Below are 12,938 nucleotides of genomic sequence, written 5' to 3'. Positions count from 1 at the left end.
CACTATGGAAGCACTAAGAAGCCAGGCCTCCAGCACCTGGCGCTCTTCCAACACCTAAGCCATGCACAAGACTAAGGAAGCTCTGAGAATAAAGAACCTGGGGGGAGGGGGCTCTTGTCCTCATGGATACCAGGACAAAGCGATGGCCTCCCATAGCCAGCGGTACTGCTGAGGTCAGTGGGTAACACACAGCCTTCCAGCTGAGACAGAGTCAAAGAGGCCCAAGCTGTGCCTACTTCCTACTTTTAAATGTGAACAGGCTGTGCTCGGCTTTTTTCTTTTTTTAAACCCCATTCTTTAAAGATAAGTGATCTAGAGTTTGTGTTGAAATGCAGCTTTCTTTCTGCCTTAACAACAAAAAAAGTGGCCTTTTCTCTTGTGTACCCAATGTTCTTTACTAAAGTAAGGTGTTAATTCTATAAAGCACCGGGAAAAGAGCCACAGGAAATGTGGGCGGGGCTTAAGGGCACTTTGATTCAAATGGCACGAGCACAGGAATTAGCCCAGGGTCCAGCTCAGCTGGAGAATAAAGCACTCAGCTTTCACCACAAACAGGGCGCTCTCACTACTGCCTGGCCTAGAGCATTAAGGCCAGGGAGCATATTTACCCTGCTCCAGAAATACAGAGACAGAGGGAGAGACAGGGAGGAGGAGGAAGAGGAGGAGGAGGAGGAGGAGGAGGAGGAGGAGGAGGAGAAGGGTGCAGCCAGGGCATGGGACTGGGAAGAATGAGTGTCCACGCTCTTTGTAGATCTTGGGAGAATCTGTGCTTCCCACAGTCCAGGTGTCAGTGGGAAGTGGGCAGGAGCATCATGTTTTACATATGACTCTCTAAGGAGTGAGACACATGATAAGGAGCGTGGAAAGCCGCACCACCCACAAGCACATTCTTTCAAGGAAACCACAGAATCACAATGGCGCATGGATGCTCTCTGCAGACAGAAGGAGCATGAACACAGCCAAAGAAGATTAGCTCCTTAGCAAGAGATCCAACTGCCTGGGCAATGTGACATACGTGTGACAGCGGTCCTGCTGCACACGCTAACACTCGGAGCTTCTGAAAGGGAAGAAGGGCAAGGCACAGGGGGCCAAGCCTATCTCCTGATTCACCACAGCCTGTGGATCTATGGCTGCCTGCAGACCTACTATATAGCTGAGATGAACGTCCTGGTTCCTCCCTAGGAAATCATCACTGTCCTAAATATGAGCAGGAGGAAGGAAATGCACCAGGCTGGGAAGACGACCAGGTGGCCCTGGCCAGTATTGGCAGGGTGCCTGACCTCAAATAGCAATGGTATCAGGGCACCAATGATCAGAGTTTACTGGGAGTGATGGGGGACAGTGAAAGCAGCAACCAAAAGAGCAAACTGGAAAATAGCAGGGCATCCCATGCTGCGGGGTCTCCCATGGAACCACACATCCCTGAGCCCCGTGGAGAAGTAAACGGCCGCCCAAGAGAAACACTTGCATGTGCACCAGACCAGTGATTAAGGGAGAGTGAATTTAGCCTGGAACTTGAGTCTTCTCGGCAAGGGAAGGGCCTGCCCACAATTGGAGGACACTAGGAACCTGCTCCTCAGGTGTCCAGGAGCAGGAAGGCTGGATTCCCACAGGCAAGGACAGTGCTCCCAGTCTCAAGACGAAAACGGGATTTTTATGGCTTGCAGATGACGGCTTTGGCTTCCCTGTCTGAGCATTTCTTTACAATGCTGAGCATGATCTGGGACATTTGTTTGTATTGTAGAGTTTTGAGCCACGTCTAGTTGACTATTGTGTATTTATTTACACAGCCAAAGTAATTGCAGCTAATCACTTAATTACTGGAAATGTGCATAATTTCCTGATCTCAACATATAATTAAAATGTACAGCAACATTATGAATCCCATTTTTAAGATGTAGGTTTGGGAGCCTTCAAAAGACAGCTTAGTGAAAATGATAGGCAGTACCTGTGGACCGCAGGATTCAAGCCTGTTCTCTATGCAAACCCAAACAAGCTCACAAATGCATAATGCAGTCAATTAAAAAGGGACAGGTGAAATCAAACAGCATCTTGAATGTGGAAATTCAAATAACAAAATCAAACATAACACAAAATGATCCTGGTCCTTTCGTACAGATGCTGGGATAGGCAGGCGTTACAGACAGGCTGCTGGAGAAGCCCCATTACCTAGCTTGGCCCATCCCACCATGTCTGCCTTCAGCAGGGTTTCCGCAGATTTCCTCAACACCTCGAAAACAAACATCTTGGGGGTCTTAGGGATGCTAGAGCACACGGGCACCTGCTCAGGGTATGCTGTGCTGAGACACTGCCACAGCGGCAGGCAGATCTAACTCAGAGGGGATCGATCGCCCTACTCGTGAAAGTGCCCTGACTCACCTCCGCAGCACTTTCTGTGTCCTTCTTGGTGACCAAGGGGACACAGGGAAGCCACACATTTCTTTTATTCTGTGCTCACGAGACTACTCAGGAGAAGTGTGCGATCACAACTTCTTTGTGAAAGCAGTTCACAGGGCTTCCGGGCATTTGCTCTTTCTGCATTTGTTTTGCTTGTCTCAGCTGAAACCACTCTTGGAACTGGTTTCCATCACATTTCTAAGGAAACACTTAAAACCCAATGAACTAAAATACCTACCTTTATTTTATTTTCTCCAAAATCACACCCTCAACAGCTATAGGAAAGGATTATGTTTAGGGAGTGACTCTACCCTAGCCCACTGCAAGGTGTTCATAGGCAGAGCCATAGAGGAGGAATACAGCTCTACAAACCCAATCCTTGGCTTAGTTCTGCAAGGCTGAGTGACAGCAAGCCTGGTCTCTGACCCATAAATATTTGGGAAAAGCCAAACTACCCTGGCATGATCCAATACAGTATTCAAATCATCCGTAAGTGCAATCCACAAATGCACCACGTCAATTATGTTAGCAAACCAGAGAGAAGAAAGGCAGCACCTAAATTATACATCAGAGAGAAAGCAGGTTCAATCTAGGGATGAACAGCCTGTGTTATCAAAGGCTGTTCTGTAATTATTCCATACAACGTACTCAAGGATTGTCTGAGAGCAAACATCAAGAAAACCAGCAGAGAAGAAATTACAGATATCAAAAAGGGTCAATTACAAAAGCACATTAAAATCTGGCTTTTAAGTAAGCCTCAAAGACTTTATTATTCTAGCTGATTTGGAAGGAGTCCCAAAGACTGGCTGCCCCCTCAATATGGAGCAGAGATGGTCTCTGGTTATGTACGGATGAGTGAAGGGCCACACTGCTAGTCAAGGTAGAAAGAAAGCTGGGCTTCAGGACATGGTCCCCGGCATTAACTCAGAGGAGACCATGTAAGCATCTCCTAGAGCCTGGGAAGATGCTGAGTGGGCTTCAGTGTAAAGTTCTGGAGAAAACTGACTCCTCACAGGGAGGAAGCTAAAATTTCATCTGGTCAGCTCCCATGGCACTGAGAGAAGCTCACCCAACTCTGCCAAGGCATCCCAGAAACAGTGTTCAATGGGTACAGGGAAGCAGCTGTCCAGTGAGAGAAATTTAAGGGATTTTTAGCACCATGAAGATTAGCAGAAGACAGCTCTCCAAAACCCAGGGTGAAAGGGCTGCTACAGAATGTAGTAGACGAGTGCATTCAATCAATTAAAAACACAACCAAAGTCAGATATGGTGGCACTCACCAATAAACCCAGTAATAAACCCAGATTGGTCAAGGACAGTCTTGACCACAGCAAAACCTTACTACGAAAAATCGCAAACCAACAGTCCCGCCTACCAAATATCCTTCAGGATGGATTTGCAGGAAAGGGCAGGACAGTCGAACAGGCTCTCTGGAAGTCTAAGTTCAACAGACCCAATGAGCACGCCCAGCTCTGTGGTAGCTGTACAAGGCCCTCTTCAATCTAAACTGCAAAATCCATGGAGAGCTGAGCTCTCGGAATGGCTACAGAAAGAAGAGGTGTCCTGGGAACCAGCCACAAATCATCAACTAATCAATAAAATGGGTGCTACTGTTCAGACCACTCACTCACATTCAGGTCACATTTGCAACAGCCATGACTTTCTTAGACATCGGGCATACAGAACTTCAGATGAAGAGCTATACCTAGTATATTTCAAAATACAACTGCTCCTGATTCTGCAACACAACACACATTGAGATAAAGATGACACTGAACTGTCCATTATAAGTCATGGCCAGAGATCCCCCATCACAGACTCAGGATGGGTGAGTTAGTGGACCATGTGGGGCAGAGAACTTGATCAATAATAGCAGGCTCAAGTCTTGTGGACGCTGACTCACTAGAGGCTTTCTGTAAAGAGAATTCAGCATCCAACCTCAATAAAGGTTTTTCTGCTAAAAACTTAAAGTTGGTTTCTGCAATCAGATGAGGCCAGATTGTGGATTATTCTGTGAGCCACTAGGTCCCAAGTTTTCTATCACACTGATGTTTCCAAAGTCTTAAAAAACAATCAGGTTATTATTATTTGAGACTCAGACAACCAAACAATGCGCAACCCCTGACGGCTACACAAACAGACATGATAAACACAAGAAAGATAGCTACAAACAGACCCATGCGGGAGACACGAACACGTAATCTGCATCAGCCGGATCTCGGGGCAGGACTGTGCTGTTGTGGTTATGTAGGAAACTGTCCTAGAGGGAGACACATGGCATAGGGTGGTAGCAGGAAACCACTGCCACCTACAAGCTTGTTTCAGAGTTTCAGATACTTCTGGAAACAATTCACACACACACACACACACACACACACACACACACACACACACACACCTCGTTTTTAAAAAGAAATGTTATCTGTTAGTAAACACAGTTGAAAGACTACTGGTATTCATGACACTAACCTGTCAAGTCTTTCTACAGGGCTTAAACCATCTTGTCAGAGACCGATAGCAGAAATTCAGTAATTTTAATGTTTACTTTTCAAAACTGGTTAAATGCCAGGCCCCATAAACTAAAACCATAGCAGGACCCAAGGGACATGGGGGTGGGGCCCTCGTATACTTTGCGCAGAGTGCTCAAGGGCTGTCTCCAACAGGATGGCTTTGATGTCCCCATCCCATGTGGCTCGAGCTACAGGACAAGCAATTCCATATGGGTGGCTGCAGGGGGAGGGGGTGGGGGTGTGTAGGCTGCCTGTGAGCTGCAGGGGAAGGGGGTGGGGTGTGTAGGCTGCCTGTGAACTGCTAGGGCGGCTATTGCATGTGCACGACCTGCTACAGGCTCCATAGGGAATACACCTAACATACCAAGAGCCAAGGCTAGCCCTGAAAGCACTCCTAATAACTCCTAGACAAGGCTAGTCCTGCAGCACTGACTCTAGGCTGACACCGTCTGTATAAACCCCCGAGGTCTGACGTTCGTTGCTCCTCACTAATTAAGAAAGGACAGTGCTTAATCAATGTTTCAGAGTTTTATCCCTGGGTTTCCCCATTAGATTTTAATTATGTTTATTTTTTCCTTTCATGAATAAAACACTTCCAGATATTTTCAAAGATACTGAGGACTTGAAAACATCAAGAGGGCTAGAGTGGGCTCCTTGGAAATATCTTGGAATTCATTGTTGTAAATATCTTAATAGAAAACAGATAAAGTTTAGAAACTTCAGGAAGCTAAAAAAGCTGGTCCTGATATATGGTGTCTTTCATATGCAAAATAGCCCTAGGTATATCAGAGTTGGGGGAAGGTACCTCACAGCCTACAGCCCTCCCTCATGTTCCACCCATCCCCCACACAAGTCAGGCTTTGTCCAAAGCCAAAGGACTAGCCAAGAAAGTGGTGTGCCACAAAGCCAGGGCCTGAAAAGGTAAGGGTTGTAGAGACTCCAGGGGTCCTAGGGTCAGACTGTGGCCCAGCTACAGCAGTTCAAATGAGCAGTTCTGAGAGGATCTGCGTGAGGGGCTACATGTCTTTCAGGAAAACCCGCCAACCGTGCTGGCTCTTACCTTCACAAATCCTGTCCAATCGCTGCCGCTTGACTTTGTGCTTATCCACAAGGGCCATTCTTTATCGAACTTTGCAACTCTCTGATTCAAAAGGCAAAGCAGTCCGCTAAGAACTTAGGGGAACTCGCAGGAGTCTGCGTGCATTGCGCCACTATGAACCCTGAAACAAGGAGAAAAGAAGCCTTAACTCTCTGGAGACCTCCAGGACACAGGCCAACAGGTCATTCACGACTTCCTGTCACTTTCTAAGAGGGCGCCTGATGCTCTGACATGTGGTGCTTGCTCTCCTCCCCAAACATGGGTGGAGAGCCTTAGCAATCTCCTGTTTTCTATCCTGCATCAGTTAGAAAGCAAGCAGGCACAACGAGGGATGTTTGCCACGCATTGCTGAAAACAGCAAACGGCAGCGTATGGGCCTCTCAGCTATGGACACCAAATGCGGACCAACTTCAATTTCAACTTCAAGGCCAGAGGCCAAGAGACAGCTGGCTGGATCTGCCATTTATTTCTCTGGACCAAAAAAGTTCTACACAACTAGGAGGCAGCCTTACAGACAGCTCTGGAACACTGGGCTGTAGGCCCTATGATATAAGTGCGCAGTGCTACCATGAGCACTATGGCTCCCTTCATGGGGCTCTCCAGGCCTGTACTGGGCAGTTTTTACAGTTGCTTTCATCCTATGAAGGACTTGCAGGGGCCTCGCACCACAAAACTGCAACACAGAGTGGCACAGCACAACAAAACACAAGATCCCAGCTACACTGTGTAAGAATGGGCCTGTCATCTTCTAGAACCTTCCTCAAATGTGGAGGGGGCTGCGGGGGACTGATCTTGCATTTAATCCCACATTCATCAACTGGTGGTTCTGTCTGAGCAGTGGCTGTTAAGCCTTTCTAAGCCTTCTCACAGATGACTCAGGATCAGAGGAGGAAGAGCCTGATTCACATATGCTAGGAGCCAAAGTACCTGTCTCTTTAAGTACCAGCTCACAAATGACCAGGCAGGCTCTACTGATTCTCTCCTTCAGAACTGCAGCCTGTCAATCACTGTGGGGGACCCTTTCTCTGGTCTCCTGTTCTTCACTGCAAAACTTCACAACAGGTGTTGTTTTAAATATAACAGCAATACATGTATACACAACTCAAGTGGGCACACACACACACACACACACACACACAGAGAGAGACACAGGCCTGTTCTCAGCTCTCAGGCAAATTATGCAGAGAAAGAAGAGGACAGAAAATTAAGGCTTAAGAGAAATCTGGTGGTGTATGGGCATCAATGCTAGGAGTTACTTTATCAATGGTCCAGGCACAGGCAGGTCTGACTACTAAAAGGTAGGCAAGTTCTCGGTAATTAATGGCTAATTTCCCAGCAATTTGGCTAGGAAAGCATCCTATAGATTTATAGCAATAATTATGTGAATTTGAGGAAAGGGAGAGATAGGAAAAGCACAGTTTCTAACCGTATAAATAACGATCACAATATCCACAGGACGCCAAACTCTTAATACAGGCAGCTGCCTAAAACAAGCTGTCACCACATGCACACAAGTATAGAATTCTGGTGCCACCATTACTGGGCTCCTTCATGAAGGCAGCCAGCCATGTGTGACCAAGCCCCTACCTCCAGGGAAATGGAGACGGAATAGAAGAACCAAGACCTACGAATGTCAACTGCACATCAGAAAGCCTGGGCTAGATCTTTTACTTTGCTGAGGCTGGGGATTGGACGTGCACCTCCTAGACTCTGACATGAAAACCCAAGCCTCATTATCTACCTCATCCAAAGGACAAGCTAATATTTGTGAAGGGGCACGAAGATAAAAAACTGCTAGAGTTATGATCGGCAGCAGGATTGGCTTTGCCGTCTCCTCCTCCCGTGAGGCAGAATCATTCTTTATTTTTTGCTTTCCTTTTAATTTTAATTTGTATAATTAGACGGCTTCTTGAAAAATTGGTAAGTAGAATCTTGATCATGCAATCAAAGAGATCAGCCAACAGCTTACACAAATGTCTCCCGTCTTAGACTGTGACTGGTTCCCATGCCTGGCTTTTCTGTGGCTCTTCTGTGGAGTCCAGGGCAGACCCCGAGGGGAAGTGCCCACCCATCACATCAACAGCAAATACAGACTTCAGCTGGATGGCCAGCATGAGTTTTGCCCAGACTGGGGGCACATACTACCACCCTCTCCCACCATATTTCTGCTTTAAAATGGCCCACACTGCACCAGCAGTACTGGCTCTGGGCTCCTAGACATCAATCACAGAGATGTGATTAGGTTTGCCATGAAAAGCAACCTTGCCCTTTAAGTTGGTCCTTACTCCCAAGTCATAAGCTTCCAGCCAAAGGAATCTGTCATCTATTGATATCTATCATTAGTCAAAATGTTCAACAAAAATACAAAAGTAGACATAAGGAAGGGCAACAAAGAGGCAATGCTGTGGGGGTTCTTCCATCTTTGCTGGAATCAGAACTGGAATCATGGTAGTAGGAAAGCCAGGGGTTCCATCCTGGAGACTGGAAAGGTAGAAAAAAAAAGAGAGGGTGTGCCTGAGCTTCTAAGACATGCTCTCTCAAGTCCTGGGCTTAGTCTTGGACTTCCTATGTCAAAGTCCTAATAGAATACCTGACCTAAAACAGGGAACAAATAGCAGGTAAAGTTCAAAGCCAAGAGGAAAGTGGGGTCTTTTCATGGAGGACAAGTGGAGACGGCAAGAAGCCCAACCTCACAAGAGAAAACCAGAGGAATGCCAGGCTTCATCCCAACCCAGAGATGAAAGCGCCCTGAAAATTGTAATGGATCTGAAATGTGATCTGCAGTAGTGGCTCCACACGGAGGCGCTGTTTTCCACAGCTTCGGTTGCTCTGAGTATATTCAGGTCTGAGCAGCATTACGTTTAAAGCCCTCCATTTCAAATTATATGTGGTTCAGAGCACCACAATAAAATCCCATGGAACCCTGGCCGCACCCCAGCTGGGGCTGAAGACACCCTGCTGTCTCGTGTATCCAGGCTGTACATGCCACCTGATGGTGAGGAACTCAGTAACTTTGTTTATTCAGTGTTGAAATCCACGTGGTTACAATAACTATTTTGCTTAATGCTCAAAGAACAAGAATCACAACATTGGCGATTTGGTTATGCTAAGTAAAGCCAAAAGCTCCTCCTGTGCGTGGGAAGGTAAACGTGGGTGCTCAACACAGGTGCGTGCACATACAGGAGGAAACGCACATTTTATACAATAAGATCTGGTATTCTCTACTCCTCAGGCACCTTCTGCTGGTCGTGAGACACATCAGCCTGGAAGAAGGAAGTAATAATGTAAGTCTTAGATTTTGACAGGAAGGCTGATCAGAAAGTTATCGTCGGGTGTGGGGTGCCATTTCATGGGAGTGTCAAAGAGATTTGAGAAAAGAAAAAAAATGAAGAGCAACCCATTTCAAAATTACCCACCTTGACATTAAATATCCAGGATTAAAGGCAAAAGAAACCACGCGTCCAAGTTTGGGTAGATAAGCTTTTTTTTTTTAACCACTGCTACCAACAGTCACCTCTCGGCCAAATCAAACCAGCATGAAGATATATCACAAAAAGCCCAGTCCTCACCAATTGTTTTGCACAAAAAGGGCTCTCTGCTTCTCCAATTCTAGTTTAGACTCTGCAAAGACTAGGTTGAGGGGAACTGAGAGCAGGTGTGCATCTTCAACAGTGTATCTCAAAATAAAATGCTTTTAGAACTCATCCAATGCCGAGGTAGCTCCCTTCTTTTAAGGGGTGCTACTTATCATCAAGTTTTGCAACAGTTTAGAAGGATTCATTATCATTGTATTTAAGTGGACACACCTCATTGTTAATCACAAACTAGGTTCAGATTTAAAACGGAGGTGGTGGTGGTGGTGGTGGTGGGGGAGACCTAATGCAAACAAAAAGGGTCCCTAATACCCAGGGGTGTGTAGTCACTCCTTTACAAGGATTTGTAAGGATTTCTTGTATACATAACCCAGGTGAGGCACAGGGAGGACCTTGGACCTGTCTAGGAAAAGCAAAGAAACCTGCCCAACTCCCCGTCTGGGCCCAGGAAGAAAAAAAAAAAAAAAAACAAAAAAAAAAACATGCCGCTGGTACTTACAAGGAAGCCACTCTATGGGCTTCAAGAGCTGCACAAAACCAAGGGGTTCTTATCCTGAGAAGAGAGCTATGAGGAGGGGACTTTCAGGGTCAGGGAACTATGGGCAGAACTTAGGCATGCCCGTGGGGGAGGTCACAGCCAGGCCAGGCACTGGGGCCACTAGACAAAATGAAATTTGCAAAGAAATTATATATTCATTTCTAAAATGATTCCTATAGACAGAACGTTTTTGTGTTCCCTGAATCCTTCCATGTTGGAAGGAAGCAGTCCCTTGACAGGTTCCATTCACTTGAGCCTTCTGAGCTCCCATAACCTGGAATGACTGATGGCTGTCAGAGAGGACTGTCACTCCTTGCGCACATAATAGATTCTGTAAATGTTCCCGATTCCTTTCTTTTTCCAGTGTGGGATAGGGAGTGGGAAGAAAAGACCTCCCTTTCCCAGAGTTCCCCATTCAGGTCCTAGAGGTATCCTAAAAGAACCCTATCCTGAGATATGCACAAAGTTTCACTCATAGACAAGTCAATCCATCATCCAATAACAACAGGAAGCTTCTTCATCTCCAGGGAATGCTCTGCAGCCCGAGGCTGGGCATTCTGGTCCGTCCTGGGTCACATAAACTCAGCTGGTTAGAGCCCCAACCTCTGTCCCCAAAAGCACAAGTACCTGAAATGCACACCCAGGTAGCTCAGTGCTCCAGCCATGGCCTCTTTCCAATCTGCATAGCTCCAGAATATCAAAGAGTGGGAGTTTATAAAGGTAGCATAGACTTTACCTGTCCCCAGCCCAGCCTCTGCAATTCCACACTAGAAAAATAAAATCGCATACTGTGTGGTCACATTGACTCAACTAAATTAAACCAGATTGTGAAAATGAAATACGCAATAATTTAGGCCAGATTGTGCCACTGTCAGGGTTTCACAGAACCTAGAGGGTATATGTTGGTGATAGAGGGCTGGCCTCTATTAACTCATATATAACCCTGGATTTGAACTGCAACATAAGAGGAAAAAAAGTCACACGGTTTGTAAATCCAAAGAAATGGACTCACTGTGCCATGGAAATCTATCAGGTCAAAGGTGAACCAGTCAAGGTAGCGGGCGGACGGGGGTTAACTTTAAAACCAGGATTCTCCTGGAACAAGCAAGTGGTGCGGTCCTACATTGAGCTGGGACCCTTAGCCCATACAAACACATTCCTAGTGTCAAAGGTGAGCCTCAAGACATCTAAGTATTTTTCCGCTTGCTAAAAGTGATAAACAAGGCATGAGAACTTGAGCAGATAGAGCCTTTCATGTTCCTAATTGGTTGTTTTATTTGGGTCATGTTGGGAACCCAGCGTGGCTCTTCACGTTCTACAGAGTCTCTCTAGAATTTTCACACATTTTAAAAAGCCCTTGTCCTTCAAATATGCCTTGAAAATAAATATTTTAGTTAATAATAGAGGCAGAACAGAGCGGGAAAAAAGCAAACAATCAAATGTCCGTTCAAATTAAGAGGCACAGAGCAATGGGCTGTGCTCGGGCTGCTTAAGCCGGAGTTCCTCACCCCCGCCTGGCATGGGATGGGTGCTCAGTGCCTAAGGAGCCTGTCTGGAGAGGGGATCTGTAATCTCACCTTCTATGGGACAGAATAGTTTGTCCCCGCTGCAAGAGAAATTTCAGAATATTTTCATTTGACCAGGTAGAGAATGCCACCAATAAGAGAAAGCATACACGATATTGGAAGTTCTCACAGAATGTCTGCAGAGGGGTCACCATACAGTTGTTGGGTAGGAGTGATGACCCAGTACCCCAATGATCACTGTGGACAGAGTCCACAGCCTGTGACAAAAATAAACATATGGCACATTTCCCAGGGTTCATCGATGGGTCAAAGCACAGGTAGGACAACCACCAGCAGCTTGGACCTAGGAGTCAGGCCACAGTGAGATGCCCCAGGCCATGCATCTTGGAGAACATCATGGAGATTACAGGGTAGACATAAGAGGCACACTAGATAATATATCGTTATATTTTAATAGTGAACACGGACTGAAGAGATGGCTCAGTGGTTAAGAGCACTGACTACTCTTCTAGAGGTCCTAAAATCAATTCCCAGAAACCACATGGTGGCTCACAACCATATATAATGGGATTGGATACTCTCTCTGGTGTGTCTGAGGACAGAGACAGTGTACTCATATAAATAAAATCTTAAAAAAAAAATAGTGAACACAAGTCATTATGGTAAAATAAATAAATACTTGGGCTTAGTGTTAAATTTGAACTATTCACCTATGGGAAAATTACTAGTTCTAATACAACTTTGATTCAGTTAAAGTGAACATGTATGAAGGCATAATTTGTATCTAGTAAAGGCAATTTTAGAGGTTAGTTACAAATTACAAAGATAAAGTTTTTAAAGAATCTTAAAATCTTGACTAGTTTTTGCTTTAAACACATCTGCCTCTTGATTTTGGGTTTTTACCAAACCGCAGACGCCCCTGACTGTGCACTGTCAGTCCAATTTGGAAGCACCCTGTCCCTTAAGAGACCTCAGTGGGTTACCTCTTGACATGGTGAGGTCCAAAACACATGTCCCAGTTCTTGCATCTTACAGTCTATACCTGCTTACTATCACAAAAGCAATGGAAAACCAGGAAAGCCACACCCCACTCCAGACCTGTGGCCAACCTGACTTACTGGGAGCAAGATCAGCAGAGGGGAAGCAGGATCCCCCGCAATGAGGCTCTTGATCCAGCAGAGGGCACCGCTCACCCTGCCTGGACATTCCCAGACTGCAAAAGCCTGGATATCTCTGCCTGAGTCTAGAGGTGGACTCTATAAGAACCCAGAGAAA

General features: G+C 46.0%; 1 protein-coding gene across 3 annotated transcripts in view; it reads right to left on the bottom strand.

Annotated features, from left to right (window-relative positions):
• Ctbp2 (C-terminal binding protein 2) overlaps window positions 1-12,938 on the bottom strand; it is a 132,100-nt gene that overhangs the window by 30,863 nt on the left and 88,299 nt on the right. For 2 of the 3 annotated variants that reach the window (XM_052196643.1, XM_052196653.1), the window contains one exon: window positions 5,968-6,127. The exons of the other annotated variant lie outside the window; for it this stretch is intronic. In XM_052196643.1, the coding sequence (XP_052052603.1) occupies window positions 5,968-6,025 (58 nt within the window). In that variant the 5' untranslated portion in view covers window positions 6,026-6,127. The remainder of the gene's footprint in view (window positions 1-5,967; window positions 6,128-12,938) is intronic. 3 annotated transcript variants of the gene reach the window in all.

This window comes from Apodemus sylvaticus, chromosome 1, assembly GCF_947179515.1.
Source record: "Apodemus sylvaticus chromosome 1, mApoSyl1.1, whole genome shotgun sequence".
NCBI classification, from domain to species: domain Eukaryota; kingdom Metazoa; phylum Chordata; class Mammalia; order Rodentia; family Muridae; genus Apodemus; species Apodemus sylvaticus.
This window is presented reverse-complemented; position numbering and strand designations above follow the sequence as displayed.